The sequence below is a fragment of the Helicoverpa zea genome, chromosome 13 (assembly GCF_022581195.2).
Source record: "Helicoverpa zea isolate HzStark_Cry1AcR chromosome 13, ilHelZeax1.1, whole genome shotgun sequence".
Lineage (NCBI taxonomy): Eukaryota > Metazoa > Arthropoda > Insecta > Lepidoptera > Noctuidae > Helicoverpa > Helicoverpa zea.
Genome location: NC_061464.1, coordinates 6,896,585 through 6,909,067, shown reverse-complemented (window position 1 = coordinate 6,909,067; position 12,483 = coordinate 6,896,585). Strand labels below are relative to the sequence as shown.

General features: G+C 39.2%; 1 protein-coding gene across 1 annotated transcript; it reads right to left on the bottom strand.

Annotated features, from left to right (window-relative positions):
* Positions 1–635: 635 nt before the first annotated feature.
* LOC124636055 lies at positions 636–8,062 on the bottom strand. The gene is made up of 15 exons (XM_047172009.1): positions 8,019–8,062; positions 7,826–7,916; positions 6,987–7,175; positions 6,683–6,803; positions 6,163–6,288; positions 5,542–5,705; positions 4,953–5,064; positions 4,383–4,596; positions 2,944–3,259; positions 2,663–2,746; positions 2,156–2,312; positions 1,605–1,733; positions 1,118–1,222; positions 803–882; positions 636–724 (listed from the first exon to the last, which is right to left on the bottom strand). Exons 1-15 carry the CDS (start codon positions 8,060–8,062, stop codon positions 695–697), a joined length of 1,962 nt encoding a protein of 653 aa, XP_047027965.1. The 3' UTR covers positions 636–694.
* Between the last annotated feature and the right edge of the window lie 4,421 nt (positions 8,063–12,483).

Below are 12,483 nucleotides of genomic sequence, written 5' to 3'. Positions count from 1 at the left end.
TTAGATTGAGTCGCAAAATATTGATGTTAGCAGTTTTAGATTTTGTTGTTGAGATAACTGAACGTCAAGATTTTATAAAATAAAAAAAAGTTTATCTCCGTCGAAAATAGCAATGAAAAACGTCTGCTGAACACTTGTCAAAATAAGGTCCGCTTTGCAGCCACACTTTTTTTAGACAAGTGTTCAACAGATGTTTAAGTTTTGAAATAAACTAGAAGTTTTGAAAAAAAAAAACAAATCGTGAGTTGCTCAGTAAATTGTATTTACATTTTCGCTTAAAACTAAATCAAAACCTCATTCTTTTCACATGCACAAATAAAAGTAAAACAAAAAATAAAGAAAATAAACTATGTTCATACTGAATACGTTTGTTCTAGGACTTCTAGTGACCTGAAAATAAAACAAAATGTAATTATTCCTTTTATATAGGTATTATACTATTATTTTTGTAGTTTTTGTAGTAATGTTTTTGTAGTTATAGCGAACGCTAACTCTGGTTGATCACGGATAAATAAAAGAAGAAATTATAATTACCTACACAATGTAATAGAGCCCGAAAAAATTTACCCGACTACGGGAAGTAGTTCCGAGTTCATGAAGCTAAGCTACAAAAATGTCAGAAAGTTGTAATTTTTACCTGTAACTAGGCCTAGCTAGCTTGCGGCATCCACTGCTGTCCCAAATGCGTTGGATGTTATAGTGCCGGCGTTATGTCAGTGTGACTCTGGTGGTGGAAAGACAATAAATAATTAAATGCTTTGAACCAAAAAAATAATATTACATTTATGTAAGTAGAGTTTACCTCAAACTCCCCAATAAAGATGTCTGAGTCATCAGAAGGTGGAGCCTGGTCGATGTTGTCTACTGCCGTGATTTGAGGACCTGCGGAAATATACACCACATTAATACCTATTTAATGTTGTGTAAACCGGCTAATTGGCAAAAAATTATGGGAAGGTACCTTAGAACTAGTAGAATAGCATAGGATAGTTTTTATCCCCACACAGGTGCGGAAATTAGTTGACTTGAGATGCGAGTGAAACAGCAAATTTTAAAGCAACATACACGCTATAGGGTGTCACTGAATATTTTTTTATGTGTTTAGAGAAGAAATTACCTAATGGTATGCATTCCATCGGTTCAAACAGGTCCATCGCGATGAGATCGAGCGGCGGAGACGGGGCTGGTGGCGGCAACGCACACGTCGACGATATTCGAGTGCCTTCAAGAAGATGTTTTTGTCAAAGTAAATATTATTTGGAAAATACATCTTTTTGTAGTACCTATTACCTATCCAAAGATTATTGCTATTGATGGAAACTTTAAAGTATCACATTTTGGAAACACTCAAAAGAAACATCTACACAACATCTCATGATACAGCAAAATATCAAATTATTGACAAGCAAATCCACTAGAGTTACAAGGTATAGAAAAGTTTGCAGCACTTTTTTACAATAACATTTTGAAACATTTTCTTCATCAGAAAAGGGATAGTAAAAAACTGAAGTAAGCAGTAAATTGCATGAAATCTGTCTGACTACATAAGTAAATAGACCTAGCTATATCCCGCCTCATATAAATTTGTTGTAGGTACAACTTACCAGTCCTCAGTCCATCTTCGAACCCGCTACAGGAGTCCAGTCGGCGCGGCTCCACACGGGTGATGGCGCCAGAAGGACCGGCGCGAGGGTCATCACGAGTGGTGCAGGGTTCTACGTTTACTTCACCTACTGAAATAGAAGCTTCGTTTTTAGGTCGTAGATGTGGGGAGATTAAGATATCCCTTTCTTTTGATGTGTGAATATGAATTACAAGATCAAATAAAACCGTTATTACTGATGACAACTACGCTTAGAAACGGAAAACAGTTTGCTCCGTCCCCTAAAATAAACTGGGAACACAATAAACGGACATGAAGGAGTGGTAAGTAAACAAAGACACAAACATAAAATGGCAGACCTTGGAAGGAGACTTCATTTAGCAGTCCGTGCAATAATAAAATGTCAACAATTTAGATAGTGTTTAGATTTAAATGTCAAGCAGGAAGGGTCATAGAAGAATATTTTGGGAACCAACTACGATCAAGGAATATCAATGTACGATCTAATAATATGATAATATCACGTAAAGTATTAATAATACAAACACCTACCATCAGCAGATAAAGCAGTATGGTAAGCATGGTGCGGTTCCTCCACGCTGAGGGTCAGTCTCCCGCCAGGCTTGATGCGAGGGACCACTGTAGCTACCACCGGCACTCGGATCTGAACTGCGCCGTTTGGTTCCAAGCGAGGTTCTATGTCGCCATGCTGAAGATAAAAATAAAGTTTAGACCTTATGTTCTTTTTCGCATTATGCTATCTGTATACCAAATCTCATAATTGGTATTTCTTAAACGTGAAATAAATTTCTTATTTATTATATTAGTAAGGATTATAGGCTGAATGGTTTGTTTAGGTTAGTGGAATGCGCTAATCTCAGGAACTTTATATCTAAACTATCCAGCCCTATGGCTGGCCAGCCATGTGGCTGGATAGTTTGTATTGCATGCGCGAAGTAAATCCCACCGGACGCGTATGAAACCCCGGGAAATATGTAGTAAATAAGGTACATATTATTAGTTTTTTTACTGTGTTTTTAATAAATGCTTTTCACTAACCTGTGCAATACCACCTTCAGCGTCATTCTTCAGAACGATTTTGCCGCCCACTCTCAAATCTTCTGCTGTAGCTGGCACAAGCATCTGAATGAAACGTTATATGTGTAAACTTTAGATTTATTTACCTACTAAAAACAAACCTAATTTCAAATATTTGAGGTTCCCAGTCCAGGTAAATAGAAACGTTTTCCAGTTACGGATCCTGGATTCGTATTTTTAGATAAAAGCTATCATGGTGTGAGATTTAATGTCAAAATAATAATCTTCATTGTTTTGCTTACCTGTTTTCCACCTGGGAGCTTCGTATCAATGACCTTCACCAACACAGGAATTCCATTATCAGGCTTCAATAACGCAAATGGGGTCTGTCGTGTAGCCAACGCCACCCCCATATGATAGGTCTTGATGGGGTCTACTATGACCCCACTGCTCATAGACCCCCATGGACCATCATTCCAGATGTCCCCAGTTTCCAGGTAAGGTTTGGGGATTTCCCAGAGGTCTGGCTTTGGGTTCCAAGTTGATGATGAAGGGCCTTCAACGGATGGGAGATATGGTCCTACTGAGGATGTCACTTCGCAGTGTTCTACTTGAGGTCTGAAAAGAAAAATGGATGCTTAAAGATTGAATTGCCTTTAACTTGTTCGAATGTAATTTTAAGGCCTATTTAGACCTAAGCGGTATTCGCTACCGTCTGCGGCAGAGAAAACCCTGTGGGTATGCGGTAATGTTACTGTTCAGACCTAAGCGGTATTCGCTACCATCTGCGGCAGAGAAAACCCAGTGGGTATGCGATAATATTACTATTCACACCAAAACGGATTTCGCTATCCTTGTGGGTAGAATAACGCGCGGTAGTCGAGTTTCGCTCAGAGAGGTAAGAAATTTTCGCGGAGTGAGGGGCGGGATGCATGCCGCTCCCGCGCGGTGTGTACTTCTACCCACAGCGGCAGTGAATATCGCTCAGCTTGCTCTAGCCGCGTTACTTGATACTAAATACCTGAGCGAAACCCGCGCGGTATGTACTTCTACCCACAGCGGCAGCGAATATCGCTCAGGTCGCTCTAGCCGCGTTACTTGATACTAAATACCTGAGCGAAACCCGCGCGGTATGTACCTCTACCCACAGCGGCAGCGAATATCGCTCAGGTCGCTCTAGCCGCGTTACTTGATACTAAATACCTGAGCGAAACCCGCGCGGTATGTACCTCTAACCACAGCGGCAGCGAATATCGCTCAGGTCGCTCTAGCCGCGTTACTTGATACTAAATACCTGAGCGAAACCCGCGCGGTATGTACCTCTACCTACAGCGGCAGCGAATATCGCTCAGGTCGCTCTAGCCGCGTTACTTGATACTACATACTTGATACATCGACGGGCTTCATTTTTTAAGATATAAGCTTTAGCTTGCAGTTAACTGAATAAATGCAGCGTTAGTAATGGGGCGCAACTCATTAAAAGTTAACATTTCCTAGACATGTCAAAGTGCAGCTAGTTAAGATGGATCGACTTAACCTCTTAGTTTCATCTTTTAGAACCAATTAGGTAGTAAGCTTAGCGGGCAAACGTTAAAGTATATAATTTTATTAAATTCAATCATCAGAGTTAGAATAAATACCTATAGCGGTTTGATTTGATGGTTTGATATTTCCTATACAAAAGCTGTCAAAACGTCAAACATACTCTTCGAATAAAAGTTATCTGGCGATTGATCCTTACCTGGTAGAATCTGGTTGAGTTTCCGTAGCTGTACGAGTGATCCGGGGAGTAGTAGACCTGCCTCTAACATTGACCGGGGGACAGTTGTTATCATCGGGATGCGCCTTGTTTTTATGGCAGACCAGGTTAGACTGTTGGTTGAATCCTTTCAGGCAGATGTTGCAGCGGTAGGGACGCTCGTTGGTGTGTGTGAATAGATGGTTGCGGAGGTTGCCTGCAAGAAGATATACTATCTTATTCACGTTCAGCTAAAACCCTTCTTGGCAATGGGTTATTAAAATACAGTAGATAGGATATGCAAAATAATCAAGAAATAGGTACTAGAAAATAAATTAAACATTTTAAGTTATTCTCTCTGTTCATCATCATCATCAGGTTTCTGACCTTATCCCAATTTTAGATTGGGGTCAGCGCAGAATTAGTATATTCGATCACTCTTTCTGTTATATCCAATTTCAAAATCTAGTAGTAGTCTAATAGTTCAAGGTTTCTAGATAATTCCTACGAATACTGGTATTGAATAAGTATATACGGGATGTAGGTAAGGAAGGATAAGGATAGCAAGGTAACCTTTTTGATGGAATCCTTTGGGACAGATGTGGCACTTGTAAGGCTTCTCGTCGGAGTGGGTCTTGCGGTGGGAGATCAGGGTGGACACACGGTTGAACGTTTTGTTGCATACCTGCGTTTGTGTAAGGCGTGTGGGTAAGGAAAATAGCTTGAAGTAAATAATAACTAAAAATAGGTTTTGTCAAAAATTTAAAGCATTAATTTTCATCTCAATAAAGACACCATTAGTCTTCACGAGTGCAAAAAATTTGTAGGTAGGTTAGATATTGTAAACAGTTTATATGATATTGATAATATTTGATAATATTTCTCATAAATTAGAAAATAGAACAAACATAAGCATAGGAGACAGAAAAATTAAAAAAAAATATTCCAGGAATCATTTTATAATCATCAAATTACAGTTCACACATATCACCTCCTTTACACTTGAATTCTGATAGCGACTGCCTACCAACAACATGGACAGTTATTTCATAATAAATCATTTATTTGCAAGAAATATGGTGTTACATTAGATCTTAATATGTGTAAGTTTGTGTACTGAAACATATTTCTATTTCCTACATCCACAAAAAGCTACACATACCTCGCAAGCATAAGGTCTCTCAGCAGAATGTATAGCCCGATGCTGGCTGAGGGTAGACAGCTGTCTGAAGCTCTTCCCACAAGCCACGCAGTGGAAGTTCCTCTCATCCGTGTGAGTTGGCAAGTGACGCATCAGGGTGTACTGGTGCTGGAACTCGCGACTGCCTGGGTGAAGGAAAAGGTGGATTTCAATAAACGATTGACAAGAACTGTTGATTTGCTTACCAGAGATTTAGTTTTGATTAGCCAATACAAGTAATGTCAAATTCCGGTCTATATACCTAATAACCAAATACATAGACGATAGTTAAAAAGTTATTGGTATCCGCTGTAGGTAAGTATGAAAGAAGAAAAGGAACATGCATTAGATAAATTAGAGATTTCTTTATTTCTGTACCTACTTTTTAGTAAGTTTCGACTGATGTGGAAAGTAATCGGATGAACAGCTATCAGAGAGAGAGAAAATCAAAACATGCCAGCTACGAAATGATGTTGATCGGCGCGGCGATCCTTACTTTTCATTAAGAGCTCATATAAAAACAGATACAGAAAAGTCGGCTGGATGATAACAATTGACAAGTCTAGACCATAAAACCAAAAAGATTAAGGGAAAGATACTTACAGATGCCACATTCCCACAGCTTGACAGTTCGTCCATGCCTCTTCACGTACTTGACGTAGTGGAAACGGGAGCGAGGGTCTGCTTTGTCAACCTTGCACGTGCCAGGGCCCTTGCTTCTGTCTGCACCTATAAATTATAGAAAGTAAGCATATTGGTATGGAAATAGCAGTTTCTGTGCTACATTCACTGGTTCAAAAACTTTCCCGAGAGTATCTACCTCGCGTGGGTACCTACTCTGATAAAATGATAAAAGTTGGTACTTAATGTTTTACTACAAATCCGTTTTTCGAGGTACAATTGTGGTCAGTGGGTCGTCTTAGGGGCTGTCCTAGTATCAAGAGAGTAACAGTTTATCAAATGAGAAAGTATCGTCAAGGGAAAGAAAAAATAATCGCATAAAATAATACATTGAATCTTAGATATCAAAATAAACTAAGTATAGGCTGTTTCCAATTTTCATTCGGCGTGCGGTAAGTAAAATTTCATTCAGGGTACGTGTGATATAATAGGTAACAATTACCTGGTCCAGCAGCTGCCGTAGAAGTAGAAGACACAAGATGAGGTTCGCCGAAGATTTTTTTACTGAAAGTGAGTCCGTTCCTATTGGTTGGCTGAAGAACTGCACTTGACGTATCAGCCTCCTATAAAATATAAATACATTCAAGTTGCGAACAAGTTAACCATTTGTTTACGATTTTGAAGACTCCAGTAGCCAAAAGTTATCTAACAAGATTTGTACCTACAGACCACGAGCTATTCAAAGGAAATTATGCTTAAGTATTCCTATTTTAAAATTTAACAAAACGAAATAAAAATCAGCCTACCTTCATCTCACTTTTAAGCGCGGCATCCAAATCCTTGCCAAAAGTAGTTTGTCCAGTGGTGCCAAACCCTGGTTCGGAGACCAGAGAAGCAATGTTGCCATCCTCCTCCGTCCATGCGAACCTCGCCTGTTGAGGTTCTAAGCCGTCCGAGAAGAAACCATCGCGGAATAGACAGCGAGGAACGTCCAGCTAAAGTGAGGGTAGAACAATTGTAATACTCGAAATTAATGCTGAGTAGTAATATGTACTATGGGCTACTGTTTGCGTGCGTACTATGTACCTATCTATGTGTGCGTTCTTAAGTTACCATGTGTCATAAATCGCACAAAAATGGCATAATAAGTACATGATTTTAAAGTATATATGAAACAGACTCCTTTTACCCAGAGATTTTATTCCTGCATCGAGTTAAACAGTCAGTTATTTCAATTATGGTGATGTACCAACGAACTACCTGAAGCCATAGGAAACGTGTCACGTAAAAACAAAGTAGCCTAACTTAGACCAAAGTTGCTTTTAATTTGGCGGTAATGCTGCCAATACAAAATAGTCTGTGGGAATAATTTTTTATAGGTTTCTATACGGAATACTAAATAAATTCAGTGATTGGTGGTGAAAATAAACACAAATTATAATTGTCATTTCAGTGATGAAAATGTCAATATGATATTGACTTTGATGGCTAATTTGGCAGACAGCTAATCTGCCACTTATATTGACAGGAATTAAAACGTCATTCATAAGCTGTCTTGCAAAGAAATGCGATAGACGTGGTCTTCGTCACGTCAACCCAATGCAATGTTCACCAAAATAAATCAATAAAATAGATTTTTACGTACATCATTTCTACCAGAATTCGATAGTAGAGGCTCGCCATTGAATCCCAATTCCTTCTTATCAAACTTGTCATTCAAACACACTTCACGTATGCTGCAACAATCATATAAACGTGAAACAAAAATAAAACAAACTTAAAACAATTCAGCATGGCCGCGTTTCAACTATTTGTCGAAAAAAAATCGAAGATCGCACCTTATTATCTCATCACCCGGTCGCATGAAACCACTCTCCGGCATTTCTTCTTTTATTTCTTCATCGGAAAACATCATTTATTTTTGCAATATTCAATTATTTTTAAGACAAAAAACAACACGACGTCAACGTCAAACAGTCTGTTTTTTCTCCACGAGATTTTTGTTTCTATAGGACGATTCGTGTTCTTCATTTGAAAGTTTTATTTTTTTGTATTTTTTTTTTTATAAGCGGCGAGTTGCAATTAAAATGGTTTGAGCTGTCAGTTGCAATGTGACCTCTTTTGAACTTTTTAAGGTTGTTGTCCTATGAAATCGAGACGGTTATGCTGTTTTCCCGCGGAAATGCTTGCACAATTTGAATAAATTGGTAAGTACGACGTATATAAAAAATTTTAATAGGTATTTAAAATGTATCCGATAAATATTAAGATGTGGATTCATAACCTGCGCTTGAAATAAAAATGAAACAAAATTAAATAAATAAGGAATGAAACTCGAAAGATAAACCAGGCAACATATCTTAGATATTGTCCTGCGTTTTCCATTCGCCATTCAGAAAGAGACTTGTTCACGAAAATGTAAGTAAATAAAATTATTCAGTGTATTTTCAAGTGGTTTGTTACAACGTCTAAGTGGTCTGCTCATTTCGCAGCGAGCCCACTCGAATGATTCAAGAATACTTGAAAACCAACTTAATGTTCACGAGAAGAAAAAATATATTATGAATAAAGAATAATTTTGTCTGAATCAAGAGGGCGAAAATATTGACTGCATTTTCTGCTAAGTTACCTACTTATTTTATTGAATTCAAACTATGATCAAGTAAGTATGTAGTATGTACCTGCCTATCTTGTTGTTTAAGCAGTATTACTCAACTCTTTAAGACTTAAAATAATACCTTCCGCCTTTTTTTGATGTCAGTTAAAATGAAAATTAATCAAAGTCAAGTATAAAGTTTCGTATCTTACCCACACACATGTAATCAAACACATATTAAGTAAGTAGGTATGTGATTGATTTATATAAACGTTAAGACGTTCACAGCCCGTTGGAAATGAAACCGACAGTCGCAGGAATGTCTTTGATTGAGACTCCATGTGATTTGATTGAAATACCTCCCGGATTCCACGTGTCTGACTGTCTGCTTAGCCACTTATGTGTTAACTTTCCTAATTTATATTGGGAGGTAAATAGTACTATTGGTAAAGAAAAAATACCTGCACAAAGAATTAAAAATGTGCTCATAAAACTATAAAAAAAACTAGCTTTAACTATTTGGTACAATGCTGCAAAATCTTTAGAATATTTATTACATAATTTACAAACAAAACTACATGTTTTTGTTATTAATAATTGTTTACAGAGAAAAAAGTTTACATTACAAAAAACTGTTTTCTTATTTCGTGTCGACAGCGCCATCTGTTATTTTTGACGCAAATACACACTATAAAACTTGAGAAGCAAATCACACACAAAATTGAACAAAGTGCCATCTATGTGTTCTTTTGAGAACTATTTGACTTGAGATTTGACTTGTTCCCTGTAAGGTGACTTATATTAGCGCCATCTATACCTTTATTTGAGAACTACGTGATTTGCCTTGTTGCAACCACTTGAAAGGGACTCCCAGTCCTGTCGTTCCTTGTGGGAAGGCAATGCTAGCGCCACCTTTGTCTATCTACTAGAATCATAAGAATGTGTCCTGACGTAACTTTTGCGCTAAGGGAACATGATGGTGCTAACTTAGAATAGTTTTCACATATCCCGCTAGAGTGCACTAAAATAATTTTCAATTTTAGGTGATCTTCACACTGCCCCGCATCACGCTGCATCTTGCGTGTCGACGCACCTACGCGCGTTCCTGCGGGAGTGCAGATCTGCATCATCGTGCGGGTTTTTCACGCACTCACGCGCGTAGGTGCGTTTTGTAAATTCACGCACAGCGAGTTCCATTTTCAAATATACACGTCACGCCCATTCAAAATCACGCGCGGCATTGCGGGATTCAGTGTGCCATACCTTGCGTCTCGCCCCGCACCTACGCGCGGGGGTGCGTGTTTCTCCGCATGTATGTGCGTGATCCGCATGAACGCGCGTGGATGCATTTTCAGTGTGTTGGACTATGCGTGTTTTCCATACAAACGGAGATATTTCCATACAACGGAAAAAAACGCATCCACGCACTACGCTGCATCATGCGGGGCAGTGTGATAATCGCCTTAGCTATGGAATTTTTTGGGTGATCTTCACACTGCCCCGCATCACGCTGCATCTTGCGTGTCGACGCACCTACGCGCGTTCCTGCGGGAGTGCAGATCTGCATCATCGTGCGGGTTTTTCACGCACTCACGCGCGTGGGTGCGTTTTGTAATTTCACGCACAGCGAGTTCCATTTTCAAATATACACGTCACGCCCATTCAAAATCACGCGCGGCAATGCGGGATTCAGTGTGCCATAGGCGATTATCACACTGCCCCGCATGATGCAGCGTAGTGCGTGGATGCGTTTTTTTCCGTTGTATGGAAATATCTCCGTTTGTATGGAAAACACGCATAGTCCAACACACTGAAAATGCATCCACGCGCGTTCATGCGGATCACGCACATACATGCGGAGAAACACGCACCCCCGCGCGTAGGTGCGGGGCGAGACGCAAGGTATGGCACACTGAATCCCGCAGTGACGCGCGTGATTTTGAATGGGCGTGACGTGTATATTTGAAAATGGAACTCGATGAGAGCCGCCGTGCGTGAATTTACAAAACGCACCTACGCGCGTGAGTGCGCAAAAAACCCGCACGATGATGCAGATCTGCACTCCCGCAGGAACGCGCGTAGGTGCGTCGACACGCAAGATGCAGCGTGATGCGGGGCAGTGTGAAGATCACCATACCTTGCGTCTCGCCCCGCACCTACGCGCGGGGGTGCGTGTTTCTCCGCATGTATGTGCGTGATCCGCATGAACGCGCGTGGATGCATTTTCAGTGTGTTGGACTATGCGTGTTTTCCATACAAACGGAGATATTTCCATACAACGAAAAAAAACGCATCCACGCACTACGCTGCATCATGCGGGGCAGTGTGATAATCGCCCCTCGATTCCATTTGTCTTTCAAAGTAAAGGAGGATATTTTTTTCCAAATTCAAGGTATTTGGAAAAAAAAAAACATTGTATACATGTTATCCTATTCAAAGAATTTAATCTGAGAAATTATAAATAAGATAGGTAGGTACTTTTATCCGACTACCCAAAAAATGTTAAATTCGAATGTTGGTGTTTTTTTTATTTTCTTAAGAAGGTAGGTACATTATATATTTCACTGAATTTGCTTTTTATGGGGCACAGCCGTCTAAAAAAAATAGGTCTAGGTAGCTAATTATTTTTGGTTAGAAATTGAATCAGCCATTTTCCGTGAACAAATTCCACTTTACTTTTCACTGTTGCCGTATAGAATATCTGTCATTTTTCGCAAAGTTGTAGCGTCACAACTGCGTACGGTCGGTCGTCCAGTCTAGTCGGATGCCGCTAAGTAGATACCTACTTACCACTGTTTTACAGGGCGCGACTGTCCGTCTAATCTCCTTCTTCTAGACAAGCTAAGCTTTTCAAAAAAAAAAAAAAAAACAAATGAGCAAGGAGTCCAATGGCTAACTTTAGAAATGTACAATTAAATGGCGCGAACTGTATGTAATTAGGGTGCAAAATGCCATAAAAACGTAAGTACTTAGTTTAACATAACCAACTATGTAAGTATCTCATTTAGTCACACGCTCGCATCATTCTTATTAAAACATCGAGGGACCCACTCAATCTTACTCTATTTGACAGAACGCCTTGCCAATACCCGTTCTCTGATGCCTAACATAGATAGTAATATGCACAATCATTCTTGTACTGTATTCATGCTTGAATGCTTTTATTTTCAATGGATTTTACTTTGTTAATATCGTGTAACATGTATTTGTCGTGGGTATTTAATTGCTAATGTAAATGTAAAGTTGGTTGTCGGTTGTTTTTATGTGCGAATGTGTGATATCTTAGTGTGATAATTCTGGAAGAAAAATCATTATTTATTTATTTATTCATTATGGTATTTTACGTAATAAGTTAAAATAGGCTGCTCTCCCTATCAGTTTTCATAATCAGCTTCTTAAACTTCCCACTGATGGGCACAGGTCTCCTTTCATATTGGGTAGGTAATTTCAGACTTGTAAGTCCAGGTTTTCTCGAGATGGTTTTCTTCACATTTAATGAGTAATTGGTGTTCAAGATATATACTTGAAAACTACGTATAAACTTAGAAAAGTGCATTGTTACTTGCCTTACCTGGAATCGAACCAACGCACACACTTGAGAGGTGGGTGCTTTACCCACTAGGCCACCACGACTTCTACGAGTTCTCAGATGGTGCATATAGGAACGAAGTATTATCCGTGAAAATAAGTTCAGTTGTTTTTTACTA